Source organism: Cetorhinus maximus, unplaced genomic scaffold (genome assembly GCF_964194155.1).
Source record: "Cetorhinus maximus unplaced genomic scaffold, sCetMax3.hap1.1 HAP1_SCAFFOLD_271, whole genome shotgun sequence".
NCBI classification, from domain to species: domain Eukaryota; kingdom Metazoa; phylum Chordata; class Chondrichthyes; order Lamniformes; family Cetorhinidae; genus Cetorhinus; species Cetorhinus maximus.
In genome coordinates, this window is record NW_027596231.1 from 177,362 (window position 1) to 203,105 (window position 25,744).

At 42.0% G+C, this 25,744-nt stretch overlaps 1 protein-coding gene across 1 annotated transcript in view; it reads right to left on the bottom strand.

The window, feature by feature from the left end:
- The window catches only part of LOC144673104 (uncharacterized), a 158,975-nt gene that overhangs the window by 114,160 nt on the left and 19,071 nt on the right, over nt 1–25,744 (bottom strand). Inside the window, exons 9-27 of the mRNA XM_078535093.1 lie at nt 24,814–24,934; nt 24,575–24,713; nt 24,356–24,448; nt 24,199–24,271; nt 23,685–23,822; nt 18,771–18,926; nt 17,792–17,886; nt 17,267–17,393; nt 13,592–13,838; nt 13,453–13,508; nt 13,257–13,342; nt 12,736–12,887; nt 11,648–11,786; nt 7,171–7,275; nt 6,851–7,042; nt 5,650–5,889; nt 5,397–5,553; nt 3,908–4,033; nt 3,350–3,491 (exon numbers count right to left, since the gene is read on the bottom strand). Coding sequence (XP_078391219.1) covers nt 3,350–3,491; nt 3,908–4,033; nt 5,397–5,553; nt 5,650–5,889; nt 6,851–7,042; nt 7,171–7,275; nt 11,648–11,786; nt 12,736–12,887; nt 13,257–13,342; nt 13,453–13,508; nt 13,592–13,838; nt 17,267–17,393; nt 17,792–17,886; nt 18,771–18,926; nt 23,685–23,822; nt 24,199–24,271; nt 24,356–24,448; nt 24,575–24,713; nt 24,814–24,934 — 2,584 coding nt within the window. The remainder of the gene's footprint in view (nt 1–3,349; nt 3,492–3,907; nt 4,034–5,396; nt 5,554–5,649; nt 5,890–6,850; nt 7,043–7,170; nt 7,276–11,647; nt 11,787–12,735; nt 12,888–13,256; nt 13,343–13,452; nt 13,509–13,591; nt 13,839–17,266; nt 17,394–17,791; nt 17,887–18,770; nt 18,927–23,684; nt 23,823–24,198; nt 24,272–24,355; nt 24,449–24,574; nt 24,714–24,813; nt 24,935–25,744) is intronic.

Sequence of the window (25,744 nt, forward strand, 5' to 3'; positions counted from 1 at the left end):
CCTCGAGGCAGAGGACAGGAACCTACTTGGGGACAGGGATGCTTTGATCAGGGACGCTTTGATCCAGTGAGCCTTCTGCTAGGCGTCCAAGGCATCGATGCCTCATCAAGTCAATGGCATTGTCTCCTTTGCTAACAATCAATAAATGAGAACCTAACCCAATGCGCCAGCACCACACACTGCCATACTTTTACAAGCCTGTGCTGCATCTGGCACCAATTCATGCCATCCGGCCAACTCAGTCCATATAAGTAAAATAAATGTTTATGTTACATCACATGAACAAACAAAGAACAAACAAAGTGTCCATCCCTAACACAAACGTCAAAATAATTAATGCAAATAATGCTACTCCGTGACATGCCCCTGCTGTGCTAAAGGTGTCTTTAACTTACGTCTGCGGGTGCTGCGTCTTGGTTTCCCCCCACCCACCCACCTCGCTGACAATGGCGTTGGAGACAGCCGGCTGACTCTGCTGTCCTGGTGGCCCTGGTGACCTTGGCGGTCGTCCTCTGGCTGCTGGAGCCTGAGCAGGCTCCGCCTGGCTGGGCACCCACAAGTTGCCACGGCATCATCAGAGGAGGAACTGGTGCCCTCATCTGGAGCACCCTTGAGAGGAGCCCACAGAGACGACAGGCAGCTTGTCCGCCAGCGTGAGCTGCGTTTGCACCTCCCTGCTCACCATTGATGGAAGGGCACCCAGCAGAGAGACGAGGTGCCTCATGCATTTCTCACACTGGCAGTGAGCTCTGCCTCACCACGACCGGAGGAGTGAGCTGGCCAGTGGCATTCCAGCTTCCGTGCAACGCTTTCGTGCTTCGTGTGGATGCACGGATTTGGCACTCCTCCACCCGTTCTGCGGTGCTCCGCAGTATTATGACTGCTCTTCTCCTGACAGGGGAAAATAGAGAGACTCATTATTGTTCTGCCTCCCTGAAGGTCCTTTCCTGGAACCTCCCCACAGCCCACCCAGGCATTAGGCGATCCGTGTCACTGGGGCACATCTCACCCTGCAATGCACTCAGGCCAGTCGTGCTGACATCCCAGCCTTGGCAGGGCAGGCTTCAGTGCCAGTTGGCATGCATACTCTTAGACCCCTGAATGTTCCGAGCAATGGGCACCCGCCTAAAGTTCCTTGCACAGGTCCATGCCACCTCTGCATTTACCCTTGCTGACCGCAGAAGGTCATTGAACCTTTTGTGTTACTGAAGCCACGTGTGGCACACCATGTCATGCCCACACTGACCTGGCGGCGACCTCTGTCCAGGTCTTCTTGGTCAGGTGGGACAGCCTTCTCTTGCCATCTCTGGGCATTAGTATATATCACCTGGCACTGACCTCCTCGAACAGCACTCCCAGGCACTCATCTAAGAAACGGGGGGGGGGGCGGGGGCAGAGTGCCCACCTGACTTGCCCTCCTGTCTTCCATGACGTCCAGGTTCTGAGGCCACGACCGCACACCAGTTATCTTGGATAGCTTCAAAACAGCTTCTTCAGTCTCCCCCACAACACCTGGCAGCCTTCAGGGAGTTGCCTGTTCCGTTTTTGAATACCCCATTGGGCCCAGCATCTGATGCATTCCCACCCTCGCACATGGAAAACGCATCCGGCAGTCGTGTTCAACACTGGGCGGGCCTTAATTGGCCACCCTAGTGTAAGATCGTGTACACAGCGCGACCTCGGCTGGGAGCGGGTTTTACACCCACTTCCACCGCGCCAATTTCAGGCGCACCCTGAGGGTAGGATTCAGGCCAAAGCCTAGTGTAAAAATGTAAAAGAGCTGATCACCTAACAGATGTCAAGCTCGTGGTTGTATCATCTGGTATTCATGAATAACAAGAAAGACATTCAAAGTGCCAAAGGTGGCACTTGCAGATTCTTACCATATGCCCATTCTAGTGGCTTCCTCCAAGTTGACCTTGGAGCTGCATAAGTTCCATTACCATCACTCATTCTTAAGATATCATTAATTCTTTTGTTTATGAAGAGTTCAGATACCTATTTGCAATGTCAAGCTTTAAAGTGTGATTTGAAAATTAAGTTGGGGGCATGCTTTGCTAACTATTTTACTGATATGAAACAACAAATTATTCTTAAGGATACTAGCATCTAGCAATTCATTGATCTACTATGTCACACATTTTAACTGTTTGCAAAAATAAATCACTTACATGTAAGATTTCCATTCTGGCATTTACTGTAAACAAAAGAATAAAATATTTCACAACAGTGTCTCAACCCCCTAGCCCACCCTGCTCCCAGTGTAAGTACAGTCACACCAAGAAACACAGAAATTCTTCCACTCCCACAAACATCATGGAGTCAAAATGGATGAGTGACTTCATAAAGTAGATATGCAATCATATAATGCATTTGTAGAATGATTGCATAAATGTGTCTTGAAGGTAAAAAAGAACATTTTTGCTCTAATTCTTATCAACAAAAACAAAATGAATTATTTTCATTAGATTCACTTTTTTGAATTGAATTGTAGCCCATTGGAATATTTATAGATGCTGCTGATATTTTTCTCTGTAATGTTGACAAGGATGATGGAGTCAAATCAAAAAGCTTTACTGATTCACCTGTTATTCCCTCCTGATCTAGGTCACTAGATGCAACGTGCACTGCATCTGCCCTGACCTGAACCACTAGGAACTTTGGATTCACATTATTAGCACAGTGATGACATGCTCCTGGCATGCTTCTATTCTCAGAATCTGGGACACAAAGACAGCCTATGGCAGCACTACCGATCAGTATCTCATGGCCCTCTGGCTTCTGTCAAAGACAGGAGATGGAAGGCCACCAGCCTAAGAATTTAGTGCCTCCTTGTGGGGAAAGAAAGACTCATGTTTTCAGGCTTCCAGCTGGTCCTCTCAGGCACTCCAATGTGATGGGGTAGGTATGAGGGTCTCTTTTAGTATTCATCCATATGGACATCCTAGCAACATTCCTAGAGTGAATTGAGGCAAGAATGACATTAGGTCCTTCTCCCCTTACATCCATTCCAAAACAATTCCTGCACTAATGTCGGTGAACGTTTTATACATCCCCGTGGAAACCCTGGAAATTTCAGGGCAATAAGAAGTAGATGCAGAACTGGTATCGCTTTTCCCTCTCTTCTATAGTTGGAAAATCAATGGTTCCTGGTGTGCATGGGGGAGAAACATCAGTCAGATAAATTGATGCACCAAAACTTTGCGGCCAGGAAAGGCCACCAACCCAAGCAATGCTCACCCTCCTCAGCTACTAACGGGTAGGCATAGGAAAAACAGTGTACCTAATTTGATTATGTCACAAGCAGAGATTGATGAAATAAGAAAATGCATCATTATAGATACTTTACCATTCTTCGCAGTCATTCCTTGTTACTTCACCTGGTTGCAATATCTGTCCATTATAGTAACATGTGCAATCAGGTAACTTAACGCACTTCATGATATTTTCATCCAAATAAGGAGCACTCACTGGGCACTTTGCATAACAACCTATATTCATTAACAAAAAGTAACATGTGATGATAAGAATTTTTGAAATACATAGTCAATGTTAAACCTATTTTTGCTTATTATTGCATTATATTACATCCATGTTCACAGTAAGTCATGGAGTTACAAACTTTGTTCTCCATTCAGGATTCTTCCACAGATAAATAGCTATTCTAAGTGAAAATCAGAACTCAAAATTATCAAATCTGCTGAATACTGAACAAACTAAAGTTATTTTGTTTCATTGAAGTTGTCAGAAATACCTTTTTGCATTTTTATCAAGTTGTAGAATATATACGACAAAAGTGGTAGCATAATGATTTTAAATCCAAGAAATACCAATTATGAACCAAATGTAAAATATCTAAACAGGAATATTATCTGATGATATAAAGGGATAATAATGTAGTTTAAACCTTCAAGTATGGCAGAGAACTTCTTTCCAACATAATGGTCCAAACATGTTTTTGTTGTTAACGTTCCACATGGATGATAATGCCAACTGCATTCATCAGGATTGTTATAATAGTCACAATACACAGCTGCAAAATAGAAGTTAATATATAATCACATTTATTCTGTTTAGTCAACTAAAGCAAGTTACATAATCTATGAATGATTCACAGGAATGTACGGTACAGAAATTGCCATTCAGCCTGTTTATTATAAAAACAGAAGAAGCTATTTGGTCCAAAGATCTGGATATATGTTTCTGTTAGAAAAGGTACTTTTATCTTTTTAATTCAAGGTCATGTTGTTTATCTACATCCCTTGAAACCAAGTTTCTCTCCCTTTTAAAACCCTTAATTGATGTTATTACCACATTTTTCTGGGACAGTGCATTCCATATTCTCAAAACACTTGAGGGAAGAGCTTTTTCTGGATTCACTTATCCTGTCTAAGTTACATTTTTGTACTGGACTTGTCTTTGTACTGGATTCCCTAACCAATTCCCTTCATTATTTTAAGCACCATGGTTGGATCAGCCTTTAGCCAACCTATCTGTCAGGACAACATAAGCCACATTTACCACATCTAAGTCCCTTTATTGCAGGGAACATGCTGATAAGCTATCACCATACCCTTTCCAAGGCTAGTACATCCTTGTTAAAGTGGGAAGCCATATCTGAACACCAGAGTTGAAATTTAACTGGAAGAGAATGGTGGGTTTGGCTCAGGTATGTTGGGTACTAAAGTGTCGGGCATCTGTCTACCGAGACTGGCGGGCTGTTTGAGTCGGTAAGCAGATTCCTGACCCCGCCTGCTGACAATTAACAGGCCTATTAAGGCCAATAAAGTAATAATTAAATGAAATTTTTCACTGCCCATCCAACCTTACGGCAGGCAGGCCAAAAGGCCTATGGATTTTTTATGAAACTTCATCCACGGGCGGGATGAGGTTTCCAACAGCAATTAAAAATAAAATTAAAAATTTTTAATTTCATTTATAACATGTGCTTGCTCATGTGACAGAGTCACATGATGGGACATGTTTTTAACATTGCTAAGTTTTTAATTTTTAAGCCTTCAGCTCCCTGAGGCAGCTCTGTGCCACAGGGAGCTTTCATTGTGCGCACTCGCGCATGCGCAAACTTCCGCGCTTGCACTCGTCCCGGCTCAGCCCCGGCAGCACTGAGCGCTGCAGCGTGCGTTTCACGCTGGCTGGCCGTTAATTGGACAGCCGGCATGAAATCGATGTCGGGGCCCGATTGCGGGCGGTGGTCAGCTTCGTGACCGCTCCCGGGCACGCGCCCTGCGCCCACCCGACAAAAATTCTGGCCTATATCTTTCCCTTTGCCCTGTATGTATTATTTTTACTGTGATACCACATAAATATACATATATACTATGTATATAAAATAATCGCAATAATGCTCCTCAATTCGTAATAGCGCATATCCTTACGGCACAGGTCTGGGGTTCTCCAGCGAATACAAACGCCAGCTTTATTACAAGCTTCTCCATACACTGCTACAGCGGTACAGAAACCCAGATGTTTCCCTTCCAAGTCACAGGCACAAGCTTCTTGGACACAGGCTTCATAGAATGGAGTTGGGTCAACCTGATGGAAGTGTTAGGACACAGTGTCAGAAGCAACAAGATACCTTGAAAGAGGATACACTCCAGTTACTAGTAACACATTTGATAATAAACTTACCTTTTTATGGCATGCTTGAAACACCGTATCCTTCATTATGCTACACTTCCTTTGAGCCCATGCTAAACAGTATGGGTTTCTGTCACAAGGATAAGTTTGATTCACTGCATTTGAACAGGACATTGTTGACTTCCAGCTGTTTCCAAATTCCAACACGTTTGCCACTACAGAGTTTCCTTTTGTTGTTACATCATCTACAACATCACCATTGAAATTTCCACAAAGACCACATATTTTGTTCTGAAATAAATGTGTACATACATCTTAATATATTCTAACATATAATAATTTAATAAATCATAATCGCCATAATAGTGACATTTCTTTTAAGCATTCAATGGCAGGGCAACTTTAAAGTAGTTCCCCAAATGGATATGAAATCAGCAGATCTGCTGCTCCTCGTACCCGCTGGTGCCACCATGATGCCATTTTGAGGCCGGGGCTTCCTGCCACCAACAAATTTTGGGCATCAAACGGACAACTCTGCTGCAGCTGATCGGTTCTCGGGGAAGTGGAAAATTGGCCAGCTCCGACACTCAGTTGGCTGGCAGGATAGGCCTGGGAGGGAAGCTAATCCCAGGCTAGGTCCCAAAGGGATCGTCACTACTAGCCCCCACACTTAACATTCTGCCATCAGCTCCTGGGGCGCGATGCTCAAGTATGAAGGCAGAAAATTTTCCCTTACTTCGTTTCCAGATTATTTGTCTATTTGGAATGGTTGGCAGCTAGATCTGTTCTTCAAAAATGCATTTGTGGATGAACTAAAGTTTCAGCTAGGAAATTCACATTCACAGAATAACCAATTATATCATTTTCAACAGTTCACCCTTCAACTGTCCAAAAAGACACTAACTCCTGTGTGTCACAAGATTCAATGAACTGCCTCGATTCATTTTCACTGGTAGGATAGCTTTACTTTAACACATTTGGTGATGGAAATTACAATTCTACATCACATTCCAAAGAAAAACAAATTATATGAATTGGTTTTTTTTCTCAGGCATGCTGAGTTCAACATTCTGTAATCTTTTTCATTGTAATGGTCTACAGTATATTGTACATAATATGGGAAGTAGCACATTTGTTTCTGCAAACAAACATGTCCTTAGTGCCTGAAATGGTTGCTCTTTCCTAATATATTTTCTATACTAACAAATTAGTCCAAATGAGGAAATATTAGTACTTTGAACCATGCACTTACCTTCCATCTTGGATCCAGTGTGATTGAAACTCTTGTGCGTTTGTCCCATATCACAGTGATCCCATTGGAAAATGTAAGGATTAGATAGAGTCCAACAGTGTGAAGTGAATAGGAATCATCTGCGCACTGGGTTTGACCATGAGAATTCGCAGTTCTAATCACTCTGCCATCAGTTAGTTTCAATTCTTTATCCTGAAGAAATCCCAATGATTTAGAATGTGAGATCACGATAGGCATGTTAGAAATAAAGGCAAATATTGTAACACAATGCCAGCTACAGCATTTTAGTGACTGCAGATTGATGAACTGGAAACACATACCTCAAATAAAATTCTGATAATTCTTGAACACGTCACTCCTCTTTCACAGCATGGAACACTCTCTATTAATATTTGGATTGTGCCTTTTCCTTGATTGCACCGATCCTGCAGTGAACAACAAAGGGAATTTGTGTGATGGTACACTAACATTGTTTAATAATTAAGCTAATTTTATAATTAGTGGGTTATAACATTTCATTATAATGAATATTGCATCATCAATAATGCTTAAATCTTCACAATAAATGAAGGCCCTGGCTAAATAAAACACAAATACCATTACCTATTTGTACACAATCAAATTGTCTTCTCCTCTATGTTGCGCTGTAATTTACACCCACAGTGCTGTAAGGAAGGGACTTCCAGGATTTTGACCCAGTGACAGTGAAGGAACAATGATATTTTTCCAAGTCAGGATAATAAGTGGCTTGGAGGGGAACTTCAAGGTGGCAGTGCTCCCATCTGTCTGCTGCCCTTGTCCTTCTTGATGGTAGTGGTCATGGGTTTGCAAGGTGCTGTCCAAGGAGGCTTGGTGAGTTCCTGCAGTGCATCTTGTAGATGGTACACGCTGCTGCCACTGTGCGTCAGTGGTGGAGGGAGTGAATGTTTGTGGATGGGATGCCAATCAAGCGGGCTGCTTTGTCCTGGATGGTGTCAAGCTTCTTGAGTGTTGTTGGAGCTGCACTCATCCAGGCAAGTGGAGAGTATTCCATCGCACTTCAGACTAATGCCTTGTAAATGGTGGACAGGCCTTGGGGAGTCAGGAGGTGAGTTACTTGCTGCAGGATTCCTAGCCTCTGACCTGTTCTTGTAGCCACCGTGTGTATATGGCCAGTCCAGTTCAGTTTCTGGTCAATGGTAACCCTCAGGATGTTGATAGCGGGAGATTCAGCAATGGTAATGGCATTGAATGTCAAGGGCAATTGTTAGATTCTCTCTTGTTGGAGATGGTCATTGCCTGGCACTTGGGTGGCGTGAATGTCACTTGCCACTTGTCAGCCTAAGCCTGATGTAATTTTATTTTAAATGGTGTACTACAACCTCTTTGGCCCCGAAAAGCTAATTTTTTATTTGTTGAATTATACGTTTCTAAATTGTGAAACGAGTTCCATAGTTTTTTCATATAATAAAAATTTTTAATTTTTAAATTTTGTTTTTGATATTTCTGTTTCTACATTATTCCCATGTGTATGTCCCAAGCTTTATTTCACACTCTGTAAAATCTATAAAAAGTAAATGCTATTCAGTGTATTTTATATATTCTGGTTTGCTGTATGTGAAAATTCTTCAATGTGATTGGCTGCATAGCCTTTTGGACACCTTGAGATCCCCTAAGTTGTTGCCAAGATCAAACTAAGGCCAGCATAGGGGAAATTCACAGCACAGACATCATTAGATATTTGTGAGCAGCCTTCTATGAGTTCAGCAGCAAACTTCACTGCTGACTGCCAAATCCAGGCCTCTCATTCAGAGTTCTTTCAAAGCTGAATGCGAGTTATTCTCCTCAATAAAAATGACCAAGTCTATGTATAGAGAGTTATCTGTATCAATTACCTTCCCTCCATCATAAGGTCAGAAGTGGGAATGTTCACTTATGACTGCATAGTGTTCAGTTTCATTTGCAACTCCTCAGATGTTGAAGCAGTCCGTGCCTGCATGCAGCAACCTGGGCAGGCTTGGGTTGATGAGTGGCAATTAACATTTGCGCTACAGAAGTGTCAGGCAATGACTATCTTCAACAAAAGACCAAATCTAACCATTGCTCTTTGACACTGAATGGCATTACCATTGCTGAAGCCCCCTCAGTCAACATCCCAGCAATCATATTAACCAGAAATGTAATTGGATCAGCTATATAAATACTATGACTACAAGAGCAGGTCTGGGCTGGGAATTCTGCATGAGTAACTCACCTCCTGACATCTCAAAGCCTGTCCACCATATTTAAGGCACAAGACAAGAGTATGATGGAACATTCTCCACTTGCCTGGGTGAGTGCAGCTCCAACAACGCTCAGGAAGCTCAACACCATCCAAAACAAAGCAATCTATTTGATTGGCACCCAAGTGGCAGCAGGTACATGGGAACATCATCACCTACAAGTTCCCCTTCAAGTCACAAACCATTCTAGCTTGGAACTATTTCATTGGTCCTTCAATGTCATTGGGTCAAAATCCTGGAACTCCCTCCCTAACAGCACTGTGCTTGTACCTACACCACATGGGCTGCACTGGTTCAAGAAGGCGGCTCACCACCACCTTCTCAAGGGCAGTTAGTGATGGGCAATAAATGCTGGCCTTAATTGCCAGTGATGCTCACATCCCATAAATGAATGATAAACAATGTCTCTACCTACCTATTAAATTCTTGTCATACTTAAGGTAAACTGATTAACAACTGATTAATCAAAAAGAGAGCTATCTGTATCAATGACCTTGCACACAAAGGGATTTGTGAAAATGTTCTAACCAATGAAAATAAATCCTTTAAGGTTTTACATTCTAGAACAAATAAGGAATCACCCAGATGGCCATGTGTATTAGTATATGCATCTGGTGTAATGCTAATCCATACATAGCAAATAGTTTCTAGTTCATTTTGCTGATTTATTCCGAGGTAGACAATCTTGTGGCAGTGCATCCTACAAAATAATTTTCATGTCCCTGGACCAGTGAGCAGCAGGGGTGGTATGGTGGGCTGGTGTGGTGGGGTGGGGGGTTTAGGAAATGCATTCAGGACTAATTATTCAGTCACTTCCTTTGTAAGGTCTGTGTTTGTAGATGCGAGCTGAGTAAAAGGAGAAATTTAGTTGCACCATACAGAAAGGCTAGCCAAAACTTAAGTGTCAGCTATGGCTCAATGGTGTGCAGACTGATTAACATCTGCGATCAGTTTGAACTGGCCTTGGGAGCCAAGGTAAATCACAGCAAGAAGGAGGCTATATTCTTTGGGAACTGGGCTGAACGATCCTTCATCCCCTTCACCATCAGGTCAGACTGCCTGAAGGTGCTGGGGAAATGGTTCGGAGGAACCAGGGCACACGTTAGAAACTGGGAGGAGTGAGTAGCTATGGTATAAAAAAAACAGCCATCTGGGAGCGACACTTTCTCTCCATTGCGGGTAAGAACCTGGTCATCAGATGTGAGGCACTTTTTGTGTCGCTGTACATGGCGCAGGTCTGGCCCATTCCTCACTCCTGTGCTGTGGCAATCACCCAAACCATCTTCCACTTTATCTGGAGGTCAAAAATGGGCCTTGTTCGCAGGTATACGATATACAAACCTCTACATAAAAGGGGAAAAAAGTGTCCAACGTAGCCCTCATCCTGATGTGTGTGTGGCTGCATCAAGCTGTGCGTAGACCCTCGGTACACAAACACCAAGTGTCACTACGTGCTGAGGTTCTACATCTCCCCAGTGTTGCGAAGGATGGGTCTGGCCACGCTGCCGTGGAACGCTCCAAGTAGTTGGACTGTGCTGTACCATCTGTCCCTCGTGGAAAAATTTATGCAGAGAAACACCTTTGAGCACAAGTCCATCTGGCAGTGGTCTGCTTGTAATGCCCTAGAGGCACTGCGGGAAAAGGAGATGGTGGATCCTGTTGGATGGTTCCCTGAGCAGACTGTCAAGGTCACTTGGCAGAATGCCTCATCGCCAGAACTTTCAAACAAGCACCAAGACGTAGCTTGGTTGCTAGTTCATTTACGTCCCACTCCAAAAACTTGGACACAAAAATCTATGCTGACACTCCAGAGCAGTTTTTAGGCAATGCTTCACTGTTGGAGGTGTTGTCTTTCAGAGGAAATATTAAACTGAGACTGTGAATGCAACATAACATAGTACTACTTTGAAGAAGAGCAGAGGAATTCTTTCCAGTGTCCTAGCCAATGTTTATCCCATAATCAACATAACTAAAAACAGATTATCAGGTCATTATCTCATTGCTGTTTGTGAGACCTTGTGTGCAAATTGGTTTCTGTGTTTCTTATATTATAATAGTGACTACACTTCAGAAGTACTTAATAAGCTGTTAATTTGAGAAAGGTGTTGCAATGCAGCTGAGGTGGGGGTGGGTGAGGGGCAGTGCAAGTCCACTGTTCTGTCATAAAAGTTTAGAACTTTCCTTCTCTGAATGTTATCCTCAAAGCATTTTCAAATAAAACGTAGCTAATTCAATTGTGATATGCCTAATGCCAGCGCGTATGACAAAATCAGGGGTCACTGCCCTCGGAAACTCAAATCATCTCCATAAAACATGAGGAGATCCATCATGTATAGTGGAACATTATTTACAAATTTGGGCTCTGTCTAGTTTGTCATATTTTAGCATTTGTTATGGTGCAGTTCATTTTTAATGAACATACATATATAATATTTACAATTCCATACCACAGATCAGCAGAAATACAAGAACTCTTTGTTTTTTAGCCATACAAAGACAATATGTTGTGACACAACCCATTCCCAATGTAACTGACCTCAACCAAAGTATATTCACAGTTTCCATCAAAGCTGTATCTTTTTCCATCAAAGGTTACATAGTGGCCATCTCCATAAACTAGGCAGTCCTTTGGACATGAATTCTTGGTGCACTCCCAGGTTCCAGCCTTGCATGTGCTGCAATATAAAAAATACTTAAGAGTGCTGCTCACAGTTCTGGTCTCCTAACTACAAGAGGGATATATAGGCACTAGGGAAGATGCAAAAAAAGAAATTACAAGGATGATATTGGAATTGAGAGGTTATAACTATCAGAAAAGACTGAATAATCTGGGCTCTTTTCTCTAGAAAAAGGAAGGCTGAGGTGAGGGGTGGCCCCATAGAGCTCTTTAAAATGATGAAGGAGTTGACTAATAGATGTTTCCATTTGTGGGGAGTCCAAAACTGGGGTCCATAAACAGAAGATAGTCATTAATAATTCCAGTAGGGAATACAGGCAGGTTTTGCGGCCCAGTGTTGACATCCCTACTTCTGGGCCAAAAGCTCCTGGGTTTGAGTCCCACTTCAGCACCTGATGGCCAGGGAAGTTGCATTCATAATGTGGACAAACAGGTTAATATCAGCCTGTAAATCCTTTCAATATGCTTGATGGCAGGCAGTAAGAGTGGGGGCATTTCCTGGTCAGCCATCCTAAAGAAGGCAACAGCAAACCACTGCAGTGCTTTGCCAAGCATAATCATGGACCAATCCAAGAGAGGTCCATGGTTGCCAATGCTTTCTTAGGGCATGGTACCTGAAGAAGGAGGGGGGAAGGGAATGCAGGAGAAACGAGTTTACTCAGAGTGTGGTTAGAATATGAAATCTTCTACCACATGGAGTAAATTATGCAAATAGTCTATAAGGAGAATCTAGATAATTATACAAGGGAGAAAGGAATATAAAGATATACTGATAGGGTAAGATGAAGTAGGATGGGAAAAACATGCACACCATATGCATATAGCCATTGGGTGAAATGGCCTGTTTCTGTGCTGTAAATTCTATGTAGCAACAACAGTATTATGCAAAAATAAACACTTCATTTGTTCAGTAATGTTGGTTGGTTTTTCCAATTGTTTAATCTCACCAGTTATTGCAATCCCTTAAAATTGTGATTCCAGGAGCGTAACTTTCTCCTCCAAATGAACAAGGACACTGTTCAGGAGCAACACATCTTCCAGAGTCATCTTCCACAAGATTATCAGGGCAGACACAGCCAGGGACACAGTTGCTATTAGACTTTTAGCAAAGAAATAAATAAATTTCCTTTCAACTTGGTGTTAAATCCATTGAGAAGCAAACAATGCAGATTTACATGAATCCATAACGATAGGTTTTACACAACCGGGATGAAATATTATGATACTAGTACAAGAACAATATTCTGCATATTTTAAATATTGCACATATTCCATTCTATTGGGTGTATGAGTGAGCCAGATAGTGAGGTGACATTGCATTGGAGTTCATGGAACAGCAAAACATAAAGTAATAATAGTTTTAGCTAAAATTGAGTATTTGTTGTATTTAATATCGACAGTTTAGAGTAATTGCACATTGCAAATTGCAAGAGAACATTAAAATGTTGAATGTATAAACATTACTCACACAAGGCTTATTGTATTCTTTGCAGGTCTTTGCACAAAAGTTGTCCACATTTCTACAGTCAAAATATACCTTCCCATTCAGGCATCCTAGAAAAGAAAGATTCTAAATGTTGGCTTAGAAATAAACATCCATTTTGATGCAAAGTTTAAAGCCTATTTATACTGATGGCACTGGAAGGATAAAAGCAATTGCTCACCTGGAATGGTGGTTGCAGGAACTGTCGAACAGTAAGGTTTCCCATTTTCACACATGCTGAACGAAATAGCAGGGAGTTATATTTTTACACATGTTTTCTTGTTTACTCAATATTTGTAGGAAATAACAAAGGTACTTACCAGATTCGACCATTCAGAGGAATGCTTTGTCCTTTTTTGATAGCCACCCCATCTATATAACACAAGCAGTCTGATTTATCAATACAAGCCCCAGTATTGTCCATGTACTTTCCCTCAGGACAGCCACAGCCATAAACTGGAACATCCCTAACTTCGCAGGTGTAATCGTACTGGGATAGTGATCGACAGGTGCGGTTACAGGCCCTCATGTCATTCTCAAAGACCTGAGTGTTGGCACATGGTGTATCTAGATGGAGAAACAACATAGATTTTAATGAAGCATATAATGCACTTAAACCCCAATAAATATATTTCTCATTAATATCCTTTGACTGGCAGAGAACGGATGGACAATTGAACTCAGCAAAAGAAGCACACAATCTACACAATACCAAAATTAATCTCCATGGCATAAGCTTACTTATCTTTCAATTAGATGTCATGAAGGCTAGTTTTTTTGCAGGAGTTTACAACAAGAAAATAAAGTGGCAAATGTGGATGACCCCAGCTTCAATTAGCTACTATTTTAAATCATGCCTAGGTGTTTTGTTTAAAGGCATCCATGCTTTCATTTTTTTTAAAATAAATATGGAATAAAAATATAGCATCAGTAATGGTTACCATGAACCTGCCAGATTGTCGTGAAAACCCATCAGGTTCACTAATGTCCTTCAGGGGAGAGAATTTGTCGTCCTTACCCAGCCTGACCGATATGTGACTTCTGATCTGCATGAATGTGGTTGACTCTGAACTGCCCTCTGAAATGGCTTAACAAACCACTCAGTGGTATTCAGGACGGTGGCTCACCACCACCACCTTCTCAAGGGAAATTAGGGATGGACAATAAATGCTGGCTCTCCCAGCGATACCCACATCTCATGAATGAATTAAAAAAAAGACTTTTCATGTGTGTGCACACATGTGTGAGTTGTGTACACATTTTGGTATCATATATTTTGAAAATGGATGAGCTCTTGTGATAAAAATGTAAGGGAATTATGACTTTACATACTTTTACTTTGATGCACAGGAGCTAATTACCTCACAGTCCTTGAATGGCTATTCTTATGCACCGATGGAAGATTTGAATATTTCATAACAGTTTATTTTAAAACCTGCGTTGAACTCCATTTATATTAACTAATAAGTGCAGGTGTCTTAAAAGAAATTTAACCAAATAAATAGAAATTGAGGTGGCCCATAGTCATTCATATAGGTTGGATTTCTCAGGAAACTCATTTCCATATGGTGGTGTGAGAGAAACCTACTAGTGTGACGCTGCTCGTGTGAGGTTTTGCTTTCGATTTATGCTCATTCTTGTTCAGATATTTTTTCTAGTTAAATTTAAGAGACTGGCTGGGTCAATGATACCTGTCTCCTAGCTTTCCAGTAAGGAAGAAAGAGATTGCATTTACATAGCATTTTTTGTGACCTCTCGATTTCCCATTGTGCTTTACAGTCAATGAATTACTTTTGAAATCTAGTCACTGTTGTCACGTAGGTCAATTTGCACCCAGCAGTATATTGGACAGCACATCAGGGACAACTCTTCTACTTTCCTCTGTATAATACCATGGTGGAAAATAAGCTGGCCATGAATTTCACAAAACCACAGAAGTATTACAGTGCAGAAGGAGGCCATGTGGCCCATCGTGTCTGCACTGGATCTCTGAATGAGCATTTCACCGAGTGCCATTCTCCTGCCTTCTCCCCATAACCTTGCACATTGTTTCTTTTCAAATGATCATCTAATTCCCTCTTGAATGGCTCGATTGAAACTGCCTCCAGCACACTCTCAGGCAGTGCCTTCCAGACCCTAGTCACTTGCTGTGTGAGAAAGCTTTTTCATCAGCCCTCTCTGTGGTCTCTTCAAAAAGACTCCAGCAAGTTAGTTAAACATGATTTTCCCTTAAGAAATCCACGCTGGCTCTCCTTAATTAACCTGCATTTGTCCATGAGGCTATTAATTCTGTCTGAATCATAGTTTCTAGAAGTTTCCCCACCACTGAAGTTAAACGGGTTGGTCTGATGTTGCTGGGTTTATCCTTACCCTTTTTTGAACAATTTGCTCAGTGTCGGCAACAAAGAAACAGCAGAAAAGGGCTATAGGAACAGTGAATGGACAGGAAATCAGGCGGAAGATGGAATTATCAGGCCTCTGCCCTGAAGAGTGGATTTGTGCAGAGGGAGGTAGATGTTAGCCCCTCCTGTCCCTAAGAGATTTGGATGGTGGGATGTCACTCACTGGAATTTGAGCAGTTCACACCTCCTGAGCTCCCAGGGATTTGGGCAATTGACAGGTATTGGTGTCCAGCTCAATAGGAGGAGGAAGGGTACAAAGAGGGAATGTGCAGGCCTCACTGGGCCTGGAACACCCTCCAAGACTTGAGGCAGCACAAAAGTCCCTCTCAGAAAGCGACTGATTGCAGCCTTTTGGATTTGAGCTGACTTCTGCCTCCAGTGGCTATCAGGAGTTTTAGCTTGAATGAATCCTTCCCACTCCTAGAGGATGTCAAACTGCACCTATTCTGACTGGATACTGATTTATTTAAACTTGTCAAGCCTTTATTAATCCTACATCCTTCAATGACATCATGAAGGAGGTGACCGGTGCAGTGAGATTGAAGAATCAACTCCGCCAACTCTGGCCCTGATTTTTGCCACGATGGAAAGACTCTCCGTCATGGCAAACAGTACTGAAATTCCCAAAATTTCTAAGTCTCATCCCTGAATGCGGCATCTCCCATCTTCACAGGGGCGGGACTGGAGTTGGGCCAGGATCGCATGAACCACGGAGGCAGCTGGCCATTTAAATCACCGGCTGCCTCCACTGACTTACGATTTTTGAACACTAGCTGCGAGAACCCTGGAGTGCACAGACCAGACCAAGTAATGGAGGTCTGAACCTGGTGGGTTAATTTAGATAGCCAGGGCACCTCTTTGGAAAGATAAGGTACCCCTTTGGCTTGGGTCCTGGGGCACCTTTGGAAGAGGTAAGGCACCCTCTTGGGGATGTAGGAACCCTTTGGGAAAGTAAAGCAGCCTTTAGGATTGTTAGAATTAAATACGATTATATATTTTTTACATACCAACTTGTTGAAACTGTCAAGCTGTCAAGGAACTGTCAAGGAAGTGTCCATGTGTCCAGGAAGTGTCAAAGCTGTCCAGGAAGTGCCTAAGGATTCTAGGTAAGTTGGCATGAAGTGGGTAGGGTCAAAGAGTGGTGGGTGGGGCTATGGGTTGGCATGAGTTGGCACTAAGTTCACATAGGGGCAATGAAGGTCTGGAGGGAGCGGTTAGAGGAGCATGGGTTGGCATGGGGGTATGAGGGGCCATGGGGAGGTTGGTGGGGGCATGGGTTGGCATGGATGGGGCATAGGGAGCATGTGGGGGTGAAGGTTGAAGGCTGGAAGGGTGATATTTGTTTAATAATATATTTTATTGATTTATGCACAGTGCTGGAGCACAGAGGCAGGCCTTGCACCCAGCCCGCCTCCAGACCCAGCAGCCCCCGCACTCGTTCCGGGATTGCCCGACTACTATTCCAGCCCACCCCGAAGACCAAATATGTGACCTGCGGGCGGACATTTTTAAAGGTCAAGTTTGCTGAGCCAGGGATGAAAATCGGGGCCTCAGGTTCTACTTTCTTAAAGGGTAAGCAGCATTGCAACTTACTGCAAATGTTTCTTCTCCAGTTTTTCACGATGATACCATGAGCAGCACATTCATGAACATACAGTCCCAATCCTGCACACAGGCACTCATTGATGTTCTCACAGGCACAGGTAGCAGCTACACACATCTAAATAAGTAAAGAAGTTAAAAATTTAAGCAGTAATATTTCATAACAATAAAAAAAAATCAAGTGGGGTAATTAACTCATAAATTCATATCCACCATTGTGTTGTTTAACACAAACTTATACAATCTACAAAACTAAACCTGGTTAAATTTCCTCTTCCTAAAACTGACACTCTGGGGGAAATCATATCACCTGTAGTGCCACCCTGTCTGAGATTAGATAACTCTATACAGAATGTGCACTAAACCTGGGATCTTTCTGTTCGTTATGGATTAGTCACTCAACGGATAAGCTCAACCAGCCAAGGCGAAAGCATGCAGGATTACTATTTGACAACTTTTACTTTATGTTGAATATGAAATAAACTTCATAAACTTTGACTCTGAATCAGTACTTACCTCATAATAATGTACAGAGTCGACGGCAGAATGACATTTGGAAAAGGGACCATTAGGATCTTTTATGGAGCGGCAGTTATCTTTTGCATATTTTTCTGAAATATTAGTTCAGAAACACAACTTTTATTGTAAGGAAAAATACTTGATTTAAAGATATTCCTGCAACTTGCTCACAATTTTTCCATGCACAATCTAGAATTTTCTGCATGCAACAAAACTGAATTAACACCGTTCCTCTGTTAAAGTATCTAGAGCATTAAAACACGACAAAGAAATAGGTTACGCATTTGTAGGCTAATATTGGCAACAGTCATTTCATCGGGTCCTGACAGCCTGTGGGCCCACTGCACTTGTGGATGTGTGGTGGGGCAAGTAACTGTAAGGAGTCAGGCATAGGTTGTCTGCCAAAAAGACAGGTCAGGAAAAGCCATGCCAGAAAACCCCTTGCTACTGTGCCAGGGAGGGAGTCTTTTTATGATGGTGTCCAATTAGAGCTGGAATTTCTAATGAAACAAACGATTTTTAAAAAATGCTGAACCATTTACTAGTTTCATTTGTACACACTATTCAGCTTCTTCGTAAACTGAGAATATTTTAATATGTAAAGACTTCTTTAAATGAGCCTGTGTACCTAAGAAAATCAGATCAATTTGAAGGCTATCATCAAATGGCCACAATCAGCTGAAACATGTTGCCCTCCTTGTTACATTCTGGGCCGTGGTCAGGTTTGTGAGCTGGAACAGTTTCGGTTGAAATTATTTATAAACCAGCAGAAACTTGCTTAACGAAACGAATACTTGGATTTCCACAATCATTTGTGCTGGCTTGGCTGACATCACTGATCAGACTAGTAGATACTACAGTGTTTATGTTTTTAGAGCAGGCCTCTGTATAAATTAATTGCTATAATCTTATAAAAGGGAATGCAAAACAACTGTAACTATATTGTAATCAGAAGGGCATCAGAAAAGATAATTACCATTTTCTGAACTGATACAAGGAGGAGGTATTATTGCATCGGGGCAACTGTCCTTAAACTTCCAGGAATTAGCAAAAGTAATGGGGGTACTTTCCACAATGCCACCTTGAGATAGAAAGTCATCTTCTGCATTATCATTGAAGACGCCACATAAACCTGAAGGAAAAGAACGCAGGTCATCACAAGAGAGTAGTTACCTTGGGTATGTTCCTTCCTGGTTTGGGAATGACTTTGACCCAATAGTATATTTTGGTAAGAGGTGTCTATACATTCTTCAGTTTGTGATCTAATGATGCCCATTTCATTTCAAGCAAAGTTTGGATGATTTACATAATTTTATTCACAGTGATCTACTTTGCAATCATGGAACTCTAAGCTTTAACATGGCTTTAATGACTGTGAAAACAATTTGTTGTCAGCACCTTTTATTTCAAATTGGTTCAATTTGCACCATTATATAGTAGTTGAAAGTCACCCAGTATATGAAATAAGGTAAATGAGCTTGTGGTGCGGATTGAAATTGGCAGGTATGATATGGTGGGCATTACGGAGACATGGCTGCAAGTAGATCAGGACTGGGAGCTAAATATCCAAGGATATACATCCTATCGAAAAGATAGGCAGGTTGGCAGAGGGGGTGGGGTTGCTTTGTTAGTAAGAAATGAAATTAAATCGAAAGCAAGAAATGACGTAGGGTCAGATGATGTAGAATCTGCGTGGGTAGAGTTGAGGAACCGCAAAGGTAAAAAAACCATAATGGGAGTTATGTACAGGCCTCCCAACAGTAGTCAGGATGTGGGGCACAAGATACACCAGGAGATAGAAAAGGCGTGTAAGAAAGGCAAGGTTACAGTGATCATGGGGGATTTCAATATGCAGGTAGACTGGGAAAATCAGGTTGGTAGTGGATCCCAAGAAAAGGAATTTGTAGAATGTCTACGAGATGGCTTTGTGGAGCAGCTTGTGATGGAGTCCACTATGGAACAGGCAATTCTAGATTTAGTGATGTGTAATGAGGCAGATTTGATAAGGGAGTTTAAGGTGAAGGAACCCTTAGGAGGAAGTGACCATAATATGATAGAATTTACCCTGCAATTTGAGAGGAAAAAGCTGGAATCAGATGTAACAGTATTACAGTTGAATAAAGGCAACTACAGAGGCATGAGGGAGGAGCTGGCCAGAATTGACTGGGAGATGAGCCTAGCAGGAAAGACAGTGGAACAGCAATGGCAGGAGTTTCTGGGAGTAATTTGGGAGACACAGCAAAAATTCATCCCTAGGAAGAAGAAGCATGCTAAAGGAAGGACGAGGCAACCATGGCTGACAAGGGAAGTCAGGGACAGCATAAAAGCTAAAGAGAAAGCATACAATGCGGTGAAGAGCAGTGGGAAACCAGGGGATTGGGAAGCCTACAAAGACCAACAGAGGACAACTAAAAAAGAAATAAGGAGGGAGAAGATTAAATATGAGGGTAAACTAGCCAGTAATATAAAAGAAGATTGCAAGAGTTTTTTTGATATATGAAGGGTAAGAGAGAGGCAAAAGTGGACATTGGGCCACTGGAAAATGACGCTGGAGAAGTAGTAGTGGGGAACAAAGAAATAGTGGAGGAACTGAATAGGTATTTTGCGTCAGTCTTCACGGTGGAAGACATGAGTAACATCCCCAAAGTTCAGGAGAGTCGGGGGGCAGAGGTGAGTATGGTGGCCATTACCAAGGAGAAGGTGCTAGGAAAACTGAAAGGTCTGAAAGTGGATAAATCACCTGGGCCAGATGGATATACACCCCAGAGTTCTGAAGGATATAGCTGAAGAGATAGTGGAGGCGTTAGTGGTGATCTTTCAGGAATCACTGGAGTCAGGGAGGGTACCAGAGGACTGGAAAATCGCTAATGTAACACCCCTGTTTAAGAAGGGAGTGAGGCAAAAGACAGGAAATTACAGGCCGATTAGCCTGACCTCAGTCGTTGGTAAGATTTTAGAGTCCATTATTAAGGATGAGATTTCAAAATACTTGGAAGTGCATGATAAAATAGGGCAAAGTCAGCATGGTTTCATCAAGGGGAGGTCATGCCTGACAAATCTGTTAGAATTCTTTGAGGAGCTAACGAGTAGGTTAGACAAAGGAGAGCCAATGGATGTTATCTACTTGGACTTCCAGAAGGCCTTTGACAAGGTGCCGCACAGGAGGCTGCTCAGTAAGATAAGAGCCCATGGTATTAGAGGCAAGGTACTAGCATGGATAGAAGATTGGCTCTCTGGCAGGAGGCAGAGAGTGGGGATAAGGGGGTCCTTCTTAGGATGGCGGCCGGTGACTAGTGGAGTTCCGCAGGGGTCAGTGTTGGGACCACAACTTTTCACTTTATACATTAATGATCTAGATGAAGGAACCGAGGGCATCCTGGCTAAGTTTTCAGATGATACAAAGATAGGTGGAGGGACAGGTAGTATTGAGGAGGCGGGGAGGCTGCAGAAGGATTTGGACAGGTTAGGAGAATGGGCAAAGAAGTGGCAGATGGAATATAACGTGGGGAAGTGTGAGGTCATGCACTTTGGTAGGAAGAATAGAGGCATAGACTATTTTCTAAATGGGGAGAGAATTCAGAAATCTGGAGTGCAAAGGGACTTGGGAGTCCTAGTCCAGGATTCTCTTAATTTGCAGGTTGAGTCGGTAGTTAGGAAGGCAAATGCAATGTTGGCATTTATTTCGAGAGGACTAGAATATAAAAGCAGGGATGTTCTGCTGAGGCTTTATAAGGCTCTGGTCAGACCACATTTAGAATATTGTGAGCAATTTTGGGCCCCTGTCTCAGGAAGGATGTGCTGGCCCTGGAGCGGGTCCAGAGGAGGTTCACGAGAACGATCCCAGGAATGAAAGGCTTAACATATGAGGAACGTTTGAGGACTCTGGGTCTATACTCGATGGAGTTTAGAAGGATGAGGGGGGATCTGATTGAAACTTACAGAATACTGAAAGGCCTGGATAGACTGGACATGGGGAAGATGTTTCAATTAGTAGGAGAGACTAGGACCCGAGGGCATAGCCTCAGAGTAAAGGGAAGACCTTTTAGAACAGAGATGAAGAGAAACTTCTTTAGCCAGAGAGTGATGAATCTATGGAATTCATTGCCACAGAAGGCTGTGGAGGTCAGGTCATTGAGTGTACTTAAGACCGAGAGAGATAGGTTCTTGATTGGTAAGGGGATCAAAGGTTACGGGGAGAATGGGGTTGAAAAACTTATCAGCCATGATTGAATGGCGGAGCAGACTCAATGGGCCGAATGGCCTAATTTCTGCTCCTATGTCTTATGGTCTTATGGTCACCCCACTGTGCCCACAAACTCCAGCTGAGACAGCTAGAGCAAATATACTCACTCATATATAGCACATGGCATGTAGCATTTTGCCTGGTGAATTAGAGCTGCAAGGAAGAGGAGGATGGTGGCCATATTCACTGAGGGAATTTAGGAAGAAGTTTATAATGAAGAGTGATATGACTGAATTTTCAGTGGGTCCTAGAACATAGATGGGCACCCTGAAATTTGGAAGGATTTTGCTGATTATGCTGAGTCTCTGCAGGTTTTGGGGGGTTGGAGAGCCCCTGTAGAATTGTAGGGCATGGTGTTTTATTTACCCACTATAAGTAGATAAGTAAAGATACCAGAGCTAGATGACTAAATATGCATAGGTGAACAATATGCTTTGGAATTCTCAGTATGAATAAAAATGTCAATGCTGTAATCATTTAGAATGGTTGAAAATATAAAGATTCTAGTCACTATTATTCTATGTGTCTGACTGTCTTATGTGTCTCTTTTTCTCATTCTGACTTTCTCTCTCTCTACTTCCCCAATTGGGTATCTTTCACATTTTGCTTTGGCCCACCTCTAACCTCTGTTTCTTTCTCACAGTCCCTTTTGCAGTTTCTCTGCCTACCTTTTCCTTTGTGCTGAGGATATGGTCCCATTGTATTGGCACCTGAACCACTGCTTGACAAGATATGTGGGTCTCAAGTTAACACTGACCCGGAGCAAAACTAATTAACATTTAGCGAACTCTCAATATGTGCTGCAAAGAGTGCAGTTGGGAGCACACTGTGGTCATGAGGGTATGTATGATATTCAACTATTTGCAAATATTTAATGTTGGGATGACATTAGAAAATTTGCTAGCATTTTGGCAGCAGGTAATATTTTTGTTGATGCATTATCAAGGTGAACATTGGTATCATTCTGCCTCATCAGGCATACTAGTCTACTACTTTTCTGCAATGAATGCAGTAATTTCCCTAAGTAGATCGGATGTTAATCAGATGATCATTTATCTGACGTTTTAATGCTCCCTTGTTATCTGTAAGCAATAAATAGATCTATTTGTCATATAGTTCAAAATGCAGTTCCTGCTTGAAGCATTTGCTGATGACAGCCATTTCATCCACTTTAGTTGGCTCAAATACTAAAAAGACTGTATTCCACTCGCTCCTGTTGAAACTTTACTCAAAGGCATGCAATTCATCTATTGTGCCCTATTCTGTTTTAAAGGGATGTGTGAGTTTTCAAAAAATGAGCCACGCTTTCAGATTTAGGTCAAATCCACTGACAACTAGCCTTGCAGTTATTCATTGCTCAGCCTGCCCGCCTCTCATAAGTGGCCCAGACAGATACTCGCCACCCATAGGGGAAGGGCTAGTGGGCCAGGGGAAAAGATGGAAAATCAATTACTTTTGAGCATGCTCAGTCATCTGCTGCCCACAGTATTATGGAATCTACCCTGCGTTATAAATAGGTAGATTCTATTCCCAGCATGTGAAGTCAGGACTATTACTGAAGCACTTCTACTCAAAGGTGTAGTTAAAGATGTAATCCTGTCACTAAATTAAGTATGCATTTAAATGAATATATCATATTAGCCATACCTTTCGTGCTTTCTTTTAAATCCTCAGACAGTGAGATGTAAAGCTGCATAATAGGAAATATCTGCACTTGCATTTTCAGTCCAAATGTTGTTCCGACTTGAATGTACATTGAGGATTGCTGAAATATTGTTATTCCTCCTGTTTTAAAGAAAATATACTGCTTCAACTCACATTAAACCATTTATTTACTTATCTTTATCCAACTGAAATGGTAAGGAATACTGGGACTGATTTGCTGTCTCGCCAACAGTTGAAATTATCCAAGAGTTAATGAGTTCAAGCCATAGCATGCTATGCTGAAAGGGTGGGAAAGGCAGAAACCTTCATCACATGTGAAAAGTATTTCAACATGTACTTGATGTCCTGTAGCCAGCATGGTTGCTGACCAAGAACTGGAAAATGGGATTGGATTGGGTGGTTGTTTTTCAGCCTGCATAGACACAATGGGTAAAATGATCACCTCCTGTGCCATAAGTTTCTCTTACTTCTTTGAACAGGGCAAAACATTTTTTACCTGTTCTCAGGGGCATTGTGACCACATTTTGATCAAGACGTATTTTGCCATCGTTGGTGAATACAAAGGAAGTCTATAAAAAAAGTACGCATTAATCATTAATCATTTTAGTGAACATATTGGCAGAACTAAAATTAATCGTTTTACAAATTCTTACCTGATTCTTAGTTAAGGTAACACGCTGCAAACACGACTGTTTAAATGCTGCTTGACATTGGTGGATTTCTACCATGATGGTCCAGTCCTCTGTCTATTGAAAAAACATTGCAAAATGGAGAACTCAGAAATGTCTCAAGCAGGTATTATGCCAATGGCATTAATTATACATTTGTTTCAAAAATTGATTATAAATGAGATTAAAATGTAGGAAACATACAGAAACAGCATAATATGAGCATTCGCCTATCATGCAATAATAATTATTATCAAATGTTGTGACGCAAGTTGCTTCTTCAATTTTGCATCTCCCGCGGCATTTAAGATGGGAACATGACCAGGTTCCAGATTCACAAGTGCTGAAATGAAAATACAAAAGAAATAATTGAGATTTTGTTCTAAAATATTTGAATTTTTGAGTGTAAATCCTACATATATGATGTACAGTGCAAAGCGTACCATGACTGACAGGAAGTTGTCTTTGTTTGTCCCGATTCATAAATCTCTCCGTCATGTTCACAAGGGCATTCTGCTTTCTTGATGCATGTGTTTCTTCCTCTGATGTTATCAAGGACAGTGCCTGAGATACATTAAAATACATGTCTAAGTACTTTCTCCTATTCACACTAAAACTCTCAACTTTGCTTTAATGGGATTTGTAAGTGTAAATTATTCTTTGGTGACATTCCTAGCATTATTTCACTGAATGTTGTTTTTCTTCACTGTTGGGTCAATCAGGAAAATAAGAAATTCTCTCAAATCACCATTCTAAAATCATTTGTTCGTTATTTGTACCTTGTGAGTAAAAGTGGGAAGGTACTGGCACCCTGCTATGGAATCAATTGCTGATCCATGCAGGAGAGTTACATGCTTAAGAGTTGACTCAGTCACTGATTTTCTCTCCTTCCCTTTGGAAGAATGTTTTATCCCTTTGCAACGCTCCCTCATGCAACATTTAATAAGATAAAGGTGATTGTCAAAGGGTTCAGAGTTAAAGATGTGGACACGTCTATGTGGTCAAAATCCCTTGGAATGCGGGTTCATGCCCAATCGGGCCCCCCCAGTATCATCCATGCTGTTTGAGTTTGCTGGGTACTTAATTAGCATAGAGAGGTCACTCCTCACTGTGGAGGAATATCCATCACCACTTGCCCATGTGAGTGAAATATCTGCCAGCAGTATGTTTTTTTATTAACACTGGCTATGACCCTCTTTAACCCTCTGTGTAAGGGGCCTGATCAATAGCATTTCAAAAAAATACCAACCTTTCTTTTCTTTGGGGGCCTGGGCACTTCCCTGGCTTGGAGCCCACCCATAGGACCTACAATCACCTTTAGATCTATAGAACCATAGAAAAGTTCAGCACAGAAAGAGGCTATTCAGCCCATTG